Source organism: Tamandua tetradactyla, chromosome 16 (genome assembly GCF_023851605.1).
Source record: "Tamandua tetradactyla isolate mTamTet1 chromosome 16, mTamTet1.pri, whole genome shotgun sequence".
NCBI lineage: Eukaryota > Metazoa > Chordata > Mammalia > Pilosa > Myrmecophagidae > Tamandua > Tamandua tetradactyla.
Window position 1 is genome coordinate 31382956 of NC_135342.1, and position 16870 is coordinate 31399825.

At 41.0% G+C, this 16870-nt stretch overlaps 1 protein-coding gene across 6 annotated transcripts in view; it reads left to right on the top strand.

The window, feature by feature from the left end:
- The first annotated feature begins 249 nt into the window (after window positions 1–249).
- The window catches only part of ZNF599 (zinc finger protein 599), a 210213-nt gene continuing 193592 nt past the window's right edge, over window positions 250–16870 (top strand). For 2 of the 6 annotated variants that reach the window (XR_013163496.1, XM_077132184.1), the window contains exon 1: window positions 1200–1314. Coding sequence is in view for 1 of the 6 variants with exons in the window: in XM_077132175.1 (XP_076988290.1) it covers window positions 1198–1314 (117 nt within the window). In the remaining 5 variants the exon portion in view is untranslated. Of the gene's footprint in view, window positions 1315–16870 lie in introns of all 6 variants that reach the window. The other 4 variants (XR_013163495.1, XM_077132178.1, XM_077132175.1 and 1 more) reach the window with 3 other exon arrangements.

Sequence of the window (16870 nt, forward strand, 5' to 3'; positions counted from 1 at the left end):
ACATCAGTGAGGCAGAAGACTTTTGGCCAGTGGCCTTTATCAAGCATTACCTTTGTCCATCTCTTTGGTAGCAGCAAGCACGATTAGGTGGGGCCAGCTAGCCCTGCTATACCTGCTCACTCCTTCAAAGAAGCAGGATACCTCCAGTGGGGCTGTATGAACTTACAATGGCATGGCTTTTGGTGAATAGGCTCATAGAAGATGTCTGGGCCCTCTTCCTCATGCTGTCTCTAGGGCACTGGCAGATGTCTGGGCCCTCTTCCTCAAGCTGTCTCTTGAGCGCCTGCAGTGGAGGTTTCCCTTCAGAGGTCCAGTTTTGTGTCCAAAGGAAGTGAGGCTCCATTGGTCTCCAGGGACTAAGATGCTGCCATGGGGGTCTCTTCTCTGATAATTCTGTCTTTTGGTCACTATTTGATATTCTTCCTCCTTTGCTATCCATTTTTTCCCTCTCTCCTAGTGCCTTCAGTTCTGTCTCCATTAAGCAAAGATCTGGGATGTGATTGGATGGCCCATGGTTCACAGAGGCAACTGTCTGCTCAGGTGACAAAGGAAGGGTCATTTTGCGCCTTGGAGGAGGGATCTTTACCTTTCTTATCTCTTGGAGATGAGAGGAGACACAGTTCCAGCTTCTTTTGAGAGTTCTGTCAGGGCACGGAACAAAGGACGCCCAGAGAGTAAGGCTGCTGGGTCGGATACCGCCTCTTCCCGGCGAGGTAAAAGCGAAAGGGCAAGCGTCCCGCTATCCCTGCAGAACTGCCTGCAAAGTAGGGGGAGCAGAAGCGCAGGAGCCGTGGGTGAAGGGAAGGACAGCGGCGCGTAAATGGTAGGAGGCCGCCAAGCAGGGAGAGGCAGGGAAGGTTGGTTGCCCGGGAAGAGCAGTTTGTGCGCCTCGAATCCCAGGAGTGACTAGGTAACTCAGAGAGGTCCTGTAGGTCCGGATTCCTCCAGGCGCAGCGCGCGCGCGGTTCAGCAGGAGGCTGGCGTGACAGCGCGAGTGCTCGCGAACATGGGGCGCGAGACCAGACGACAACGGTAAAGCGCGAGGCCCAACGGCCCAGCGCCGGCTGGACTCTGGCGCTTCGGGCCTTCTGTCACCGGTTACAAGTGTGGGCACCAGAGGGGGCCTCGCTCCTTGGGGACTGTTGATAACTGTGGAAGTTGGGCAGTTGGCCGCCGGGAGCTTTAGAGCCAGTGCCCATGAGTCTCTACCGTTTTCCTCCGGAGTTTCCGGAGGGCAGAGTCTACTCAAAAACAGAGGCTGGGGCAACCCAGATCCTCCCAGGATGGCGATCCGGTGGACATGGAGGGGCGCAGGTAGGAGAGACTGGGGCTGAAAGTGGGGATGAAGTCGGCCCTGTTTCTGGGATGATTTAGGCACCCAGGCGGCAGCCGAAGCCTCAGGCCTTGTGCTAAGGAGCAGAGGAGAGAAAAGCAGGAGATTTTTCCTTTCTGGCAGCCACCACAGGTGACACCAATCCCCGCTCCCTCTTTTTTTCCTGAAAGTGTTTGTATAACAACTGATAAAATATCTTTCTGATATCTTGATAACATAACTTGTTAGAATTCACCAGTTAAACCACTTAGACCTGCAGGATTCTTTTCCTAGAAAGGTTTTTTTCTGTTCCTTATGAATGTCTCTCAATCTATAGTCCTGCTCTCCTTTTTATTTCTGATATTGATGATTTTTTTAAACAGCTTTTTTGAGATATAGTTTATATATCATACAAGTTACATTTAAAGTGTGGAATTCAATCATTTTTAGTATATTCACAGATACAGTCACTTTCAGAACATTTTTTCTCACCTCAAAAGAAACTCCCTAACCTTTAGCTGCCCCCTCAACCACTAATCTACTTTCTGTATCTGTAGATTTCCTTGTAAACATTTCATATGAATGCATCCATGAAATATGTGGCCTTTTGTCTCTGGCTTTTTTCACCAAGTACAATGTTTGCAAGGTGCATCCATGTTATAACATGTATCAGAACTTCATTTGTCTTTATAGCTGAATAATACACTTTTATATGGATATACCAACAATTTTACATACAGAATTTGTCCATCCAGCAGTTTATGGGCATTTGGATTGTTCCCACCTTTTGGTGATTATGAATAATGTTGCTATGAACATTTGCATGTAAGATTTAGGTTAGACGTATATTTTCATTGGCGTGGAATTGCTGAGTCATAAGATAAATCTTTCTTTAGTTGTTTAGTATTGTTTTCCAAAGTGGTTGCATCATTTTATCTTCCCATCATCAGGGTATGAGGGCTCCAATTTCTCCATATCCTTACCAACACTTATTGTTAGCTGACTTTTTTATTCTAGCTGTCCTATTGGGTGTGAAGTGGTTATCTCATTGTGGTTTTTTTTTTTTTTTTTTTTTTTTTTTTTTTGCATGGGCAGGCTCTGAGAATCGAACCTGGGTCTCTGGCATGGCAGGGAAGAATTCTACCACTAAGCTACCATTGTCCGCCCTTCTCACTGTGGTTTTGATTCGTGTTTTCCTGATGGCTCATGATGTCAAGCATCTTTTCATGTGCTTATTGGCTATTTGTATATCTGTTTTGTAGAAATGTCTATTCACATCATTTCATCATTTGCTCATTTTTAAAATTGTCTTTTTTTATTATTCAGCAAGCATTTTTTGTCTGTTAGGCAGTAGATACTTTTCTAGGTGCTGAGAATGCAAAGAAGCATTGCATGCGGAACAGTAAAGAATGGCCCAAACTTACATTACACAACATTCTAAAATGTAAAAACATGCCTTCATAGGCTTAAAATAATTATAATTCCTTAACATTACATGTGAGCTTCACACCTATTTTCTTACTTACCTCTCATGATGACCCTGACAAATAGGAAAGTAAATAATAGCAATGTTTTATCAACTGGAAAAACCGCGTTTCAGTTAAAAGATTAAGTGAATTTTTAAATTCCAAAGCCTAATAAGAAGTAAGACTGGAATTTAACCTCTATCTTCAAATCAGCACACATATGTTTAGTGAACATTTTGTCTATATTACTGGAAACTGGCTACTCTTTCACGATACATTTGATTTCAAAGTGAAAACTAAGTATCTAAGTTTATTTTAAGAAAGGTAAAATGTTTGGAAGATTAATAACATACTCTGTGATAAGGTTGGTATGGTTTGTTTCTTTAACAGGAAAGTTTTAAATGTTAGCATGAAATAATTGTCTAATGTCTTTAACCATCAGATGTAAATACATAAGGTCATTTTTCTTGTCTTTCCATTTTTAAATGCTATTTTATTGAGATATAGTCACACACCATACCACCCATCCAAAGTGGCACCACTTATCATCACACAGTTGTGCAGTCATCACCACAGTCAATTTTAGAACATCTCCATTACTCCAATAATAATACGATAAAATAAAAATATAAAAAGAAAACCCCAAATTTCTCACCTCCCTCATCCCCTCTGTGCCGTTTTGAAAGAATTTATATACCCTAGAAAAGCCATGTTTTAATCCTAATCAGTCTTGTGGGAGCAACCATTTCTTCTAATCCCTGTTCAGTACCATAGGTTGGAAACTTGATTAGTTATCTCCACAGAGTTGTGACTCACCCAATTGTGGGTATTAACTTTTGAATAGAGGGATATATGACTCCGCCCATTCCAGGTGGGTCTTGATTACTTTACTGGAATCCTTTAAAAGAGGAAGCATTTTGGAGAAAGCTTGAGAATGACAAGAGCAGCAGAGACATGAGAGCTACAGAGTTCACCAGCCAGCGACCTTAGGAGATGAAGGAGAACGCCCCTGGGAGGGCTTCATGAAGCAAGAGACCTGGAGAGGAAGCTAGAAGATATCGTCATGTTCACCATTTGCCTTTCCAGTTGAGAGAAAAACCCTGAATTTCATCGGCCTTTCTTGAGTGAAGGTAACCTCTTGGTGCCTTAATTTGGACATTTTTAAAGGCTTGCTTTAATTGGGACATATTCTTGGGTTAGGACTGTAAACTAGCAATTTATTAAATTATCTTTTTAAAAAGCTATTCTGTTTCTGGTATATTGTATTCTGGTAGCTAGCTAACTAAAACCCTCCCCTATTATTGATCTCTAGTATTGATGTGGTACATTTGTTACTGTTGATGAGAGGACATTAAGATATTGCTGTTAATTATATTCCATAGTTTTCAATAAGTACATTTTCTCCCAATATTCTCTATTATTAACTCTTTGTAATAGTGTCCTGTATTTGTTCTAGTTCATAAAAGAACTTTTAAAAATATTTGACCTGTTAATCACAGTCATTGTCCACCAGAAGATTCACTGTGTTATACATTCCCTTGTTTTCACCTCTAACTTTGCATCTGGTGACATACATAACTCTAAACTACATCTTTCAACTACATTCACTCACCATTCAGTGCTATTAATTATACTCACAATAACGTGCTACCATAACTCTATCTGTTTCCAGATATTTAAGTTCAACCTAGTTAAATATTCTGCACATATTAGGCCACCACCCCACTTTTTCTTGCCTCCTTCTATCCCCTGATAATCTATATTTTATGTTTCATGGGTTTATATGTTATAATTAGTTCATCTTAGTGGGATCATAGAATATTTGTCCCTTTCTGTCTTACTTTTTTTCACTCAACATAGTCTTCAAGGTTCATCCATGCTGTCACATACTTCATAACTTCATCCCTTCTTACTGCTGAATAATATTCCATTGTATGTATATGCGACATTTTATTTATCCATTCATCTGTTGATGGACACTTGGATTGTTTCCATCTTTTGACAATTGTTAATAATGCCATTATGGACATTAGTATGCAAATGTCTCTGTGTCCCTGCTTTCAGATTTTCTGGGTATACACTGAGTACCAGAATTGTTGGATCATAAGGCAACTCTACACTTTATTTTACTGTGGACTTTTCGGGATTCTTGACATATAGTATCATATTATCTGTGAAGAGTGAGAGTTTCACTTCTTTCTGTCCAATTTTGATGTGTTATATTTCTTTTCCTTGTCAAATTGTTCTGGCTAGAACTTCCAACACAATGTTGAGCAGCAGTGGTGATAGTAGACATCCTTGTCTTGTTCCTGATCTTAGGGGGAAAGTTTTCAGTTTTTCCCCATTGAGGATGATGTAACTGTGGGTTTTTCATACATTACTTTTATCGTTTTGAGGAAGTTCCCATCTATTCCTATTCTCTCAATGGGAAGTGTCTTCAACAGGAAAGGTTGTTGAATTTTAACTAAAGAGACAAAAGACCTGTGCAAAGAAAACTACAAGAAATTGTTACAAGAAATCACAGGAGACCTAAATAGATGGAAGGGCATACCGTGTTCATGGATTGGAAGACTAATTATAGTTCAGATTTCAATTCTACCTAAATTGATTTACAGATTCAATGCAATATTAATTAAAATCTCTTTGCAATTGTAAATAATGCTGCTATAAACATTGGTGTGCAAATGTCCGTTTGTGTCTTTGCCCTTAAGTCCTTTGAGTAGATACCTAGCAATGATATTGCTGGGTTGTATGGCAATTCTATATTCAGTTTTTTGAGGAACCGCCAAACTGCCTTCCACAGTGGTTGCACCATTTGACATTCCCACCAACAGTGGATAAGTGTGCCTCTTTCTCCGCGTCCTCTCCAGCACTTGTCATTTTCTGTTTTGTTGATAATGGCCATTCTGGTGGGTGTGAGATGATATCTCATTGTGGTTTTGATTTGCATTTCTCTAATGGCCAGGGACATTGAGCATCTTTTCATGTGTCTTTTGGCCATTTGTATTTCCTCTTCTGAGAGGTCTTTTTCCCATTTTGTAATTGGGTTGGCTGTCTTTTTGTTGTTGAGTTGAACAATCTCTTTATAAATTCTGGATACTAGACCTTTATCTGATATGTCATTTCCAAATATTGTCTCCCATTGTGTAGGCTGTCTTTCTACTTTCTTGATGAAGTTCTTTGATGCACAAAAGTGTTTAATTTTGAGGAGTTCCCATTCATTTATTTCCTTCTTCAGTGCTCTTGCTTTAGGTTTAAGGTCCATAAAACCGCCTCCAATTGTAAGATTCATAAGATATCTCCCTACATTTTCCTCTAACTGTTTTATGGTCTTAGACCTAATGTTTAGATCTTTGATCCATTTTGAGTTAATTTTTGTATAGGGTGTGAGATACGGGTTCTCTTTCATTCTTTTGCATATGGATATCCAGTTCTCTAGGTGCCATTTATTGAAAACAATAAATGAGATAAACAAACTCTCTCAGCTTTTGTTTATCTGTGACTATTTTAAACTCTCCCTTACTTTTGAAGGACAGCTTTGTTGGATAAAGAATTCTTAGCTGGCACTTTTTCTTTCGGAATCTTAAATATATTGTACATTGCCTTCTCACCTCCATGTTGCCTGATAAGAACTCAGCACTGAGTCTTATGCAGCTTCTCTTGTATGTGGTGAATCACTCTTCTCTTGCTGTTTTCAGAATTCTCTCTTTTTCAGCATTTGACTGTCTGATTAGTGTCTGTCTTGGAGTGGGTCTATTTGGATTTATTCTATTTCGGGTATGTTGGACTTGTTGGATTTGCATATATATATATCTTTTATAAGAGTTGGTAGATTTTCAGCCATTATGTTCTCAAATATTCTTCCTGGCCCTTTTCCCTTCTCTTCACCTCCTGGGACACCTATAATTCATTTATTTGTGTGCTTCATGTTTTCAATAATTTCCTTGATACCCAGCTCAATTTTTTCCATTTTTTCTCCATTTGTTCTTTTGTGTGTTTGAATTTGGTTGCTTTGTCCTCTAGTTTGCAGAGCCTTTCTTCTGCCTCTTCACTCTGCTATTGTGTGTCTCTAGTATATTTAAAATTTTATCTACAGTATTTAATTTCTATAAATCTGCTGTTTTTCTGTGTAATCTTTCAAATTCTTCTTTTTGCTTTCCTAGTGTCTTCTTAATATCCTTTATCTTTTTAACCATCTTGTTGAAATTATTTAGATTTGCTTGACCATCTTTGATTAGTTTTTCAAAATTCTGTATATCCTCGGACTTTTTTATTTGATCATTTGGTTTGGCCATATCTTCTTGTTTCTTAATGTGCCTTGTAATTTTTTGCTGATTTCTGGGTGTCTGATTACCTTGATAAGATTATTCTGAAAGTTGGTTTCCTTCCCATATAAAATTTTGTTGTTGATTGCGTTTGTTTGTTTCCTTCCCATATAAAATTTTGTTGTTGATTGCATTTCCTTTGGCACTTGGTTCATCAGTATTTCACAGACAAACCAGGACCACCATCCCATGCAGGAGGTGCAGACCAGTACCAAAGGACCCTACCAAAAGGGTCAGGAGAATAGCTTCTCAGACTGCATGTTGCCACCATTCCCAGAAGATGATGCTCTTTGGCAACCTATTTTCTATATCCCTGCGAAGATAATTTATATTTTTATCCTTCTGACCCCTCTGTTTCTATAGTGAATGGGGATTAAGGCCTCACAGTTCTGTGGGTACCTGTCCAGAAAGGACCAAGGCTGTGGGCCCCCACTATTCTATTTCAGTGACCAACTGTTGGGTCAACTGTTCCATGTTCTCCTCTTTTCCCAAGGGGAATCCTCCCTGTTTCTTACAAGTGGCTGCAGCTCAGGGCAAGACCCAGATGCTCTCAGGGCTGTTGGCCTCAGGGCTGGGAAAATGGTACCTGGGACTGTCATAGAGCTCAGTCACTTGCCACAGCTTCTGTTTTTATGGAAATAGTAGGGGTGTGAGCATCCTGGGCTCCTATGCGGAAAGATTCAAAACTGCAAGACCCAGAGCAAATGGAACCAGGCTGTGTTGTATCCCTTACTTTTCCTATGGTGAGGGCCTCCCTGGTTCTCCCAGCCTGTAGCAGCCAGCCAAATGAGAGTTAGGTGTACCCAGATCTGCTGGCCTTAGGGGTGGAGGACAAGTGCTGGGAACCCTGATGCAGATCAGTCCCTTGGGAGAGTCTCTTACTTTGTGTAACCAGTTGAGCTATGGGCTCTTGAGCTTCCATGTGGAAAGGCTGTAGTCTGCAGGGCTGAGAGGGTTAAATTCGCCAGTCAAGAGTTTTCCCAAGACATGTTTGCCCACTTTGAGAGTGGGGAATGGGAACCATGATGGAGATTAGTCTGTCAGTTTTTGGGATTAATGGAGCTGCATGCTTCCAAGCTACTCAATGAAAAGGCTGCAGGGACTAAGAAGATTAAATTTGTTGGCCCACAGTTGGAGCATCCCTCCAGCTTGTGAGAACCTAGTTGTCCCACAGCTGCTAGCCTTGGGTGGAGGAGAGGTACTAGGTGCTGTGGTTGAGCTCCCTCACCACAATTTCTCAATCATAGTTTCTCTGGTTTATTTTGTACAGTTCTTCCATTATTTGCTGCTATGGTTCTTTCCTGGTCTCCCGTGCCCCAGAACTGCTGCTTTGGATAGTTCCTGTCTATTCTCTAGGTGGAGGAGTGAGCTCTGCCTGTCCTTTTTCCATCTTCCTGGAAGTTCTGTCCATTATTTGTCTTAATATATTAAGTTATGAGTTCTTTATATCTCCAGATACTAGACTTTTATCAGATATATAATTTGCAGATATTTTCTCCCATGCTGTTGTTTTTTTTTTTTTCACTTTCTTGGTGGTGTCTTCTGAAGCACAACATTTTAAAATTTTGTCCTTTTTATTTTCTTGCTTGTACTTCGGGTTTCATATCTAAAACTCTTTGCCAAATCAAAGGTCACGAAGGTTTACCCCTATGGTTTCTTCTAAATTTTAGCTGCAAAATTTGTGTCTTTAATTCATTTAGAGTGAATGTTTCTGTATGATGTGAGGTATACATTAATTATATTATATGTTACTATCCAACTCTTCCAGCACTATATATTGAAAAGATTATTCTCTCCCCATTGGATGGTGTTCTAGTTTGCTAGCCACCAGAACGCGATACACCAGAAACAGAATGGCTTTTTAAAAAGGGGGAACTTGATACATTGCAAGTTTACAGTTCTAAGCCCACAAAAATGTCCTAATTAAAGCAAAGCTATAAAAATGTTCAATCTAAGGCATCAGAGAAAGATAACTTGGTTCAAGAAGGCTGATGATGTTCAAGGCTTTTCTCTCAACTGGAAAGGCCCATGGTGAAAGTGGCAATGTCTGCTAGCTTTCTCTCCAGGCTTCTTGTTTCGTGGAGCTTTCCTGGGGGTGTTTTCCTTCTTTATCTCCAAAGGTCTCTGGCTGCTTGGGCTCTCTCGTGGTTCTCAAGGCTCTGTTTCATGGCTCTCTTGTGGCTCTGCCATGCCTCTCAAGCTTTTCCAAAATGCTTCTCTTTTAAAGGATTCCAGAAAACTAATCAAGACCCACCTGGAATGGGTGGAGTCGCAGCTCCCTCAAATCAAAAGTTAATGCTCACAATTGGGTGACTCACATTTCTGTGGAGATAATCTAATCAAGTTTCCAACCTGTAGTGCCAAATAGGGATTAAAAGAAACTGCTGCCTCCGCAAAATGGATTAGAATTAAAACATGGCTTTTCTAGGGAACATAATCCTTTCAAACCAGTACACATGGTCTCAGCTATCTTGTCTAAATAAATTGACCATAGATCTATGGATTTATTTCTGCACTCTCCTTGTGCCAGTTGTACACTGTCTTGACTATTATTGATTGCTCTGTAGTAAGTTTTGAAATTGGAAATTCTGAGTTCTTCCGTTTTGTTTTTCTTCTTCAAGATTGTTTTGGCTATTCTGGCTTCCTTGAAATTCCCTGTGAATGTTAGGATCAGTTTGTTACTTTGTACAAAGAAGTCAGCAGGGATTGTGGTAGGGACTGTGTTGAATCTATAGATCAATTTCAGAAATATTTCCATCTTAATAAGTCTTCCTCTCCGCGAACATGGGATATTTTCCAGTTATTTAGATCTTAAATCTCTTTCAACATATTTTGTTGCTTTCAGAGTGTTATACAATTATTTTGTAAATTTATGACTTATTTATTTATGATATTGTCAATGAAATTGTTTTCTTAATTTCCTTTTCATATGCTGGAAAGGAAATATTACATGTGTAATGAAATACAATTGATTTTTATAAATTAAACTTGTGTTCTGTAGGCTTATTGAACTTATTAGTTCTGAAAGTTTTGTTTTTGGGTTCCTTATGATTTTTGTATATACATGGTCATGTCATCTGCAAATAGAAATAGTTTTACTTCTTCCTTTCCAATCTGGATGCCTTCTAATTTCTTTTTCTTGACTATTTGCCTTGTCTAGAACCTCTAAAATAATATTGAATAGAAGTGACCAAAGCAGACATCCTTGTCTTATTTTTTATTTTTGCTGTGAAACCTCCAGTATTTCACCATTAAGTATGAGGTTATCAGTGAGTTTTTTTTTGTAGATGCCTTTTCTTAGATTGAAGCAATTCCTTTCTATTCCTAGTTTTTGAATGTTATCAAATTCATTTTATGTATCTGTTGAAACGATTATGTGATTTGTTTTTTATTTATAAATATGATGATACATTAATCAATTTCTGACGTTAAATCAACCTTGCATTCCTGGGATGAATCCCACTTGATTATGGTGCATGTTTCTTTTTCTATATTTTGGATTCGGTTTGAGAGTGTATTGTTAAGACTTTTTGCATCCATATTCATAAGAGATGTTGATCTGTAGCTTTCTTTTTTGTGATATCTTTATCTGGATTTGGTAAAAGAATAATACCACTCTCATAAAATTAGTTGCAAATTGCTCTCTCCTATTCTTTTTTTTGAAGAGTTTGTGAAGAAATGGAATTAATATTAATTCCTCTCATTTTTATCTCTACCTTACATGCTCCCATACCCTTGTCTTAACCCTTAAGTTGTAATTTTTGGGTTATTCATCTGTCTCTCCTACTATAATGCAAATCCTATGGATAAAAAATGTCTTTCAACTCTGTATTACTAAGGCCTGCCATAGTGTCCAGTGTAGAGTTATCACTGACTGAATGTTTTATAAAATAATATGTGAGAAACTAAGGGAAATGCTTTTATACTTTTACTTTCCCATGTAAGATGTGTTTTCCGGTTGTGAAATGCTGTAGAAATAATTGGCATTTTCAGCAATTAAGTCTTATGGAGACAACACCAGGACTCTGTGGTCAGCCACATCTTTGTGAAATTCTAAGTATTGTGATTTGATTCTTTTAGGGTTCAGGGTAAAGCCAGACTTGTTATTTTTCCAAAATAGCCCTATCCATATATTTCCTTAAAAAGAGGAGCTTTTCTGCCATTTCAGAATATATAACTGCTTCTAAGTCATATGCTACATACTAAGCTTATAATTTTCATTAACACATTGTGGATATGAGCTTTTTTTGTTCTCTTGTTCTTCCAGCCAAAGAGTTTGAATACCAAACCCATCTTTCTGATTGAAGTGTGAATGTGTGGAAATGATTCTCAAAGAAAAAGATACGAATTAGACATTTAAGCAACATTTTAAGGATAAAATTGTTAAGCATGGTTTCTTACCATATCAGAGAAGATTTGGCTTACAGTGAGGTCAGGTGGAAGAGAGCACGAAGTGAAGGGCAAGAAGGAGTCACTCCATCTTTCCCTCCTCTGGACCTCATTATCTCCTGGGGAGCCATCCTTACATTAGCATGTGTGGTTATAGAATGTGGCTACTACTCCATCTTATTTGCTGCTGACCCAAGAAAACTTTGAAATGTTAAGTATGTCTCAACATTGCACCACTCATACAAGGAAGTTCTTCTATACATGAGTCAAAGAGCAATGACACATGAACAAAGGATGAATTAACAAGAACGAGGGTATATGAACACACACACACCTGCAGTATGTGTGTGTATGAGAAAGAAGGTAAAGGGCCTTTTGTGGCAAATGGATAAGGTGAGGGCAACTACAGGCAGCAGGGGTGTCCAGCCAATCTCAAGAGGAAAATAAGCACAGAGTGTGTGTCTGCCAGGCTAATAGTTGAAACCAGGGATACCAGGGTTGATACTTACAGATCTCTCTCTTCTCTCCACAGTGGAACTTCTCATGACCAGTGTGTTGACTTCTGACCAACCTTATCAGAACCCACATTCTTTGTCACATACTCAAGCACCCTGAAGGTGTTATGCCTGCAGATTGCTTTAGGAAGACAGAGAGCTAGTTAAGTTTGTTTGACGTAGCTAGAATGTACTTAGCCTCTTTCCAGCAGAGCAAGGTCTGTTCATGGCAAACAGTGGTTTACCCATCAGCTACAGCTTCTTAGTTGCTTAGATCTTGGTTCTTGCACTTGAAGAGAATGAATACATTGGTGAACTAACACTTTTGTATCCAATGAAGTTCTGGGCAAGTGATGAAGATGCCCCAAGACAAGGATGCTGCTTGCCTAGCCCACTGCAGAGGCCCATTTGCTCTGCCCACAATAGTAGCAAAAGTGCCTTAAACACTAGCATTTCTTCAGTGGTGTTCGTGCCTCCAAAGTCAAAGGGAGTACTCTGGCTTGGTAGACCCTAAGTGTTCTGACTGAAGGCAGGAATAGAAGTGTCTTCTTGAAGTATACGGTGTCATCCCCTCTGACTGCAACAGATATGCGCTGACCATGAGCTCCGCGCTGCTCTGAAAGATGGTGGGAACAGAAGGATCCCTAAGCACAGCTATAGTGTGTCTCCTCCTTTGTACCTCTGTGTTCTGGATGGTGGGCCCAGGTGTTCTGACTGTGTTCATGACCAGTAGTATTTTCACTCACAGGTATGGTGCCAGCCCCTCTGACAGCAAGAGATGTGCTTTGCCCAGGTAAACTCTGGTATCTGATAGAAGGCAGAAACAGAAGGATCTACTGGCACACATTTCTGCTCAGTGGTGCAGTCTCCTTCAATAGAGACAGATTTGCTCTGGCCAAGTGGGTTTCAAGTGCTCTGACCACATTCAGGCAGCGAAGATTCTCCAGTCACATTTATGGGGCTGGCCTCTCCCACTGTATCACATGTACTCTGGACAAGTGGAAACCAGGTGCTCTGTAGGCAGAAACAGAACTGGCCTCCAAGCATAGCTGTGGTTTTGGTCCTTTTGATTGCTACCGGTGCGCTGTGGTCAGGTGTGTTCCAGGTGGTCTGACTATAGGTGCAAACAGAAGTATGTCTTTCAAGCACAGGTGTGGTACTGTCCCCTGCAACTGCAACTGATGTGCTCTGGCTGGCTGGATCCCAGATCGTCTGAGCACAAGGAAGAACAAAAGTATTTTCTGGCATGGCTTACTCAGTGATACTACCTCCTCCAATAGTAACAGGGGTGCTTTTTCTGGGCAGGCCCTAGCAGCTCTGACTGTAGGCAGGAAGGAAAGTGTCTCCCAGACAGATTTGCCTTCAGTAGAGCTGGCCATTCTAATTGCAGCAGATGTGCATTAGGCTGGCAGGACCCTGGTGTTCAGGTCTCTGCCTTCTCTAACATAAGCTGTGGTGAGGGGTGACCTCTATAGCCCTGCTCCAAAGCTGAGAGCTCCAGAACGGAGCTGGGGTCTGGAGCAAACACACTGATCCCAAAGTTGCAACTACCCATAGGGGCTGCAAATCCCATAAACGCAAATGGGCCTGGAGTGGTCTTGACAAAGGTGAGCTTTGGTTCCTGTTGCTGCACCTCCCAGCAGTGACTCAAAAGCAAAAAGTAGTAGCTGTGTACATAGGAAAGACACCTGAGGTGTCATCAAAGGCCTGCTGCATGCTAATAGGTTACCAAAGATGGAACGTAGGGATATCAAACCTGACAAAGCTGATTGAGTTATGCTGCTGTTGGATGCCTGGGCTGTGGTAGAGGTTAAGTCTGGAACTTGCACTGGGGCATCTGGGTTTCCCAAAGGGAAAGAGTTGTCAAAGCTGTCAGGGGGAGACAGAAGAGCCTGAGAAGGAGGTGTGATATCCATATCAAACTCAACAGAGTCAAAGGCAGGCTTGAATGCCGAGTTGCAAGAGGTGCTTGCTGGTTACTGGAATGAAGGCAACTGCGTAATCAGTGGTGGGTGGGCCTTAAAAGACAGGGGAACTGGGGAAACTGGCTCCTGCTGCTCCCGATCATTATCCCCAAATGGGGGCTGAGGATTGGCTCTGGGAGAAAGGGAAGGTTTAAAGTTGGGGTGGGGCTGCTGATCCTAAATGTAGGAGGGGTAGTGAAAACTGGAGCCTTTGCAGGGGTTATCTGCTATACTCTGAAATTGGGCTTGTTCAAATGGGAACGAGCACATATTGAAGTATAGAGAGACCTAAAGATGAAAGCTTGGGAAGATAGAATGTTGTTCATGTCAGTTACATCCAAAGCAGGTTGGGAGGTCGAGTCTGCAAATGTGTTGACTGGGACTGTGAAAGTGACTGTGGAATCAGTGATGGGATTAGTGAAGATAGGGCAACTGGTGGAAGTGACTAGGGGAGGAATCTATACAAAAAGGGAGGCGAATCCACGCATCTAGGAGTAGGTGATTCCATTCTGCAGTAGATAGGCTTAAAGAGAATGGTGAGGTGGTAGAAAGTCATATGAGGTGAGAAGCAGAACTTGCAGCTATGGTTTATGGGCTGAACTACAGAGGGCCTCCATTCTCATTTCTAAGTGGAACCCCTATGATGGGCTTGAACCCAAAGGGAAAGGGAAATTCAGCAGGAACAGCAAAAGACAAGAGTTAGGAATTGTGTGTCTCATTTCACAATCGCTATCTGGTGCGAAAGTAGGTACAGGGGCAGTCAGGATGGGGTCCTGGCAGACATGTCAGCCAAGTCAGTGACTGACAATGTGGTAGTGCCTAGGATCTGCCAGATGAAAGTGGCCAAGGGCAGGGGTATCTGAGTCCCTACAGCAGGCGGGAGAAAAAGGGTAGGTTGGGTGGTGCTGCTGTCTGAAGTGGCCTCAGTTTTATCCTCCAAGACCTTGTGTCTTTTCTAAGCCTAGGTCTTCAGCAATGACTACACAAGGAAGCTTGGAAGGTAGGTGCAGCCACCTCAACCCCAGAATAGCTGCAGTGGCAACAGCACTGGCATTGAAATTTTCCATATAGGGCCTATGGCTGGCAGATGTGAGTGAAGAATCTCTCCTTGACAGAGTATCTGAAGGCTTTCCAACCTGTGTCTTGGAATCAGTGAGGCAGAAGACTTTGGCCAATGACCTTCATCAAACATTGCCTTTGTCCACCTCTTTGGTAGCAGCAAGCACGATTAGGTGGGGCCAGCCAGCCCTACTATACCTGGTCACTCCTGCAAAGAAGCAGGATACCTCCAGTGGGGCTGTATGAGCTTACAATGGCATGACTTTTTGTGAATGGGCCCATAGAAGGCATCTGGGCTCTCTTCCTCAATTTGTCTCTTGGGCATCTGCAGTGAGGTTTCCTTCAGAGGTCCAGTTCTGTGCCCAAAGGAAGTAAAGCTTCATTGGTCTCCAGGGACTTAGATGCTGGTGGTCCTCTCCCATTGCCATGGGAACCTCTTCTCTGATAGTTCTGTTTTTTGGTCAGTATTTGATATTCTTCCTCCTTTGCTGTCTCTTCTCTTCTCCCTTCTAGTGCCTTTGTCTCCTTTGGGCAAAGATCTGGGATGTGATTGGATGGCCCATGCTTCACAGAGGCAACTGTCTGCTCAGGTGACAAATGAAAAGTCATTTTTCACTGTGGAGGAAGGATCTTTACCATTCATGAGTGGGTGAACATTTTTGAGGTGCAAGCAGATAGCACTGACTTCTTTTGAGAATCCCACCAGGACAGTGAGGGAAAGATTCCTAGAGGAGCACTGAGCCTGTTAGATTAGATACCTCCTCTTAGGGTTGACATCTGAGAGGTAAGGGCATAGGATACAGGTAGAACCACTTGGAAACAGGGCTGATGAGAGGCCCGGGGGCCACAGGTGATCCTAGCCAGAAGGGAGAATACAGCAGGTGCTGGGAACAAGTGGGTGATGGCCTAACCAGGGACTTGGATGGGAAGGGCAGGAGGCAGAGCTTGCTGAGAAAGTTTCCCAGAGTCCTAAGGATTTTATGAGTTGTTTTATGCTATTATAAATGGTATCTTTTAAATTCTCATTTTCATTTGTTCACTGGTATTGAAAATACATTTGATTTTTGTGTATTAACCTTGTATGCTGAAACCTTGCTGAATTCACTTTATTTCTGGTAGCTTTTTGAAGATTCCTTGGGATTGTCTACATACACAATCATGAATTGTATGAGTAAAGACTTTTACCTCTTCATTCTAATCTGTATGCCCCCCCCTTTTTTTTTTAACCTTTATATTTGTTACAAGCTCCAGTAAAATGTTGAATACAAGTGGAAACAGTGAACATGCTTTTCCAGTTCCAGTTTAGGGTAAAAGTTTTCAGTATGTTATTAGCTGAAGTTTTTGTAGGTGTGCTTTATTACACAAAGGAAATTCCAATAGCCCCTTTTTAAGGGTACCAAGTCCAAGGGGAAAAAGGGGGGCTACCATCCAGCCTGTACTTGACTCATCATGTTGAGTGCCAAGGTTTGGGACTTGGAGGGAAGGGTCATCTTTTCCTTTTTGCTGAGAGTTTTTTGAGAGGAGTGAGAAATTTTGTCAATTCTTTGTACACAGATTTGAGATAATTATCAGGCTTTTCTCAATATGGTGAACTTATTTTTTTATTGATCATTACGTTTTAATTTCAATTAAGTCTTTTTTGCTGTGGCAGAATATGTGTAACATAAACTTACATTTTAACCAGTTTTAAATGTACAATTCTATGACATTAAGAAGTCATAATGTTGTGTAACTAAAACCACTATTTTCAGAACTTTTCATCATAGCACGTAGAAACTCTACCCATTAGCAATAACTCAATATTCTCCTCTTCCCCTAGCTCCTGGTAATTTCTAATATACTTGCTATCTCTATTTGCCAC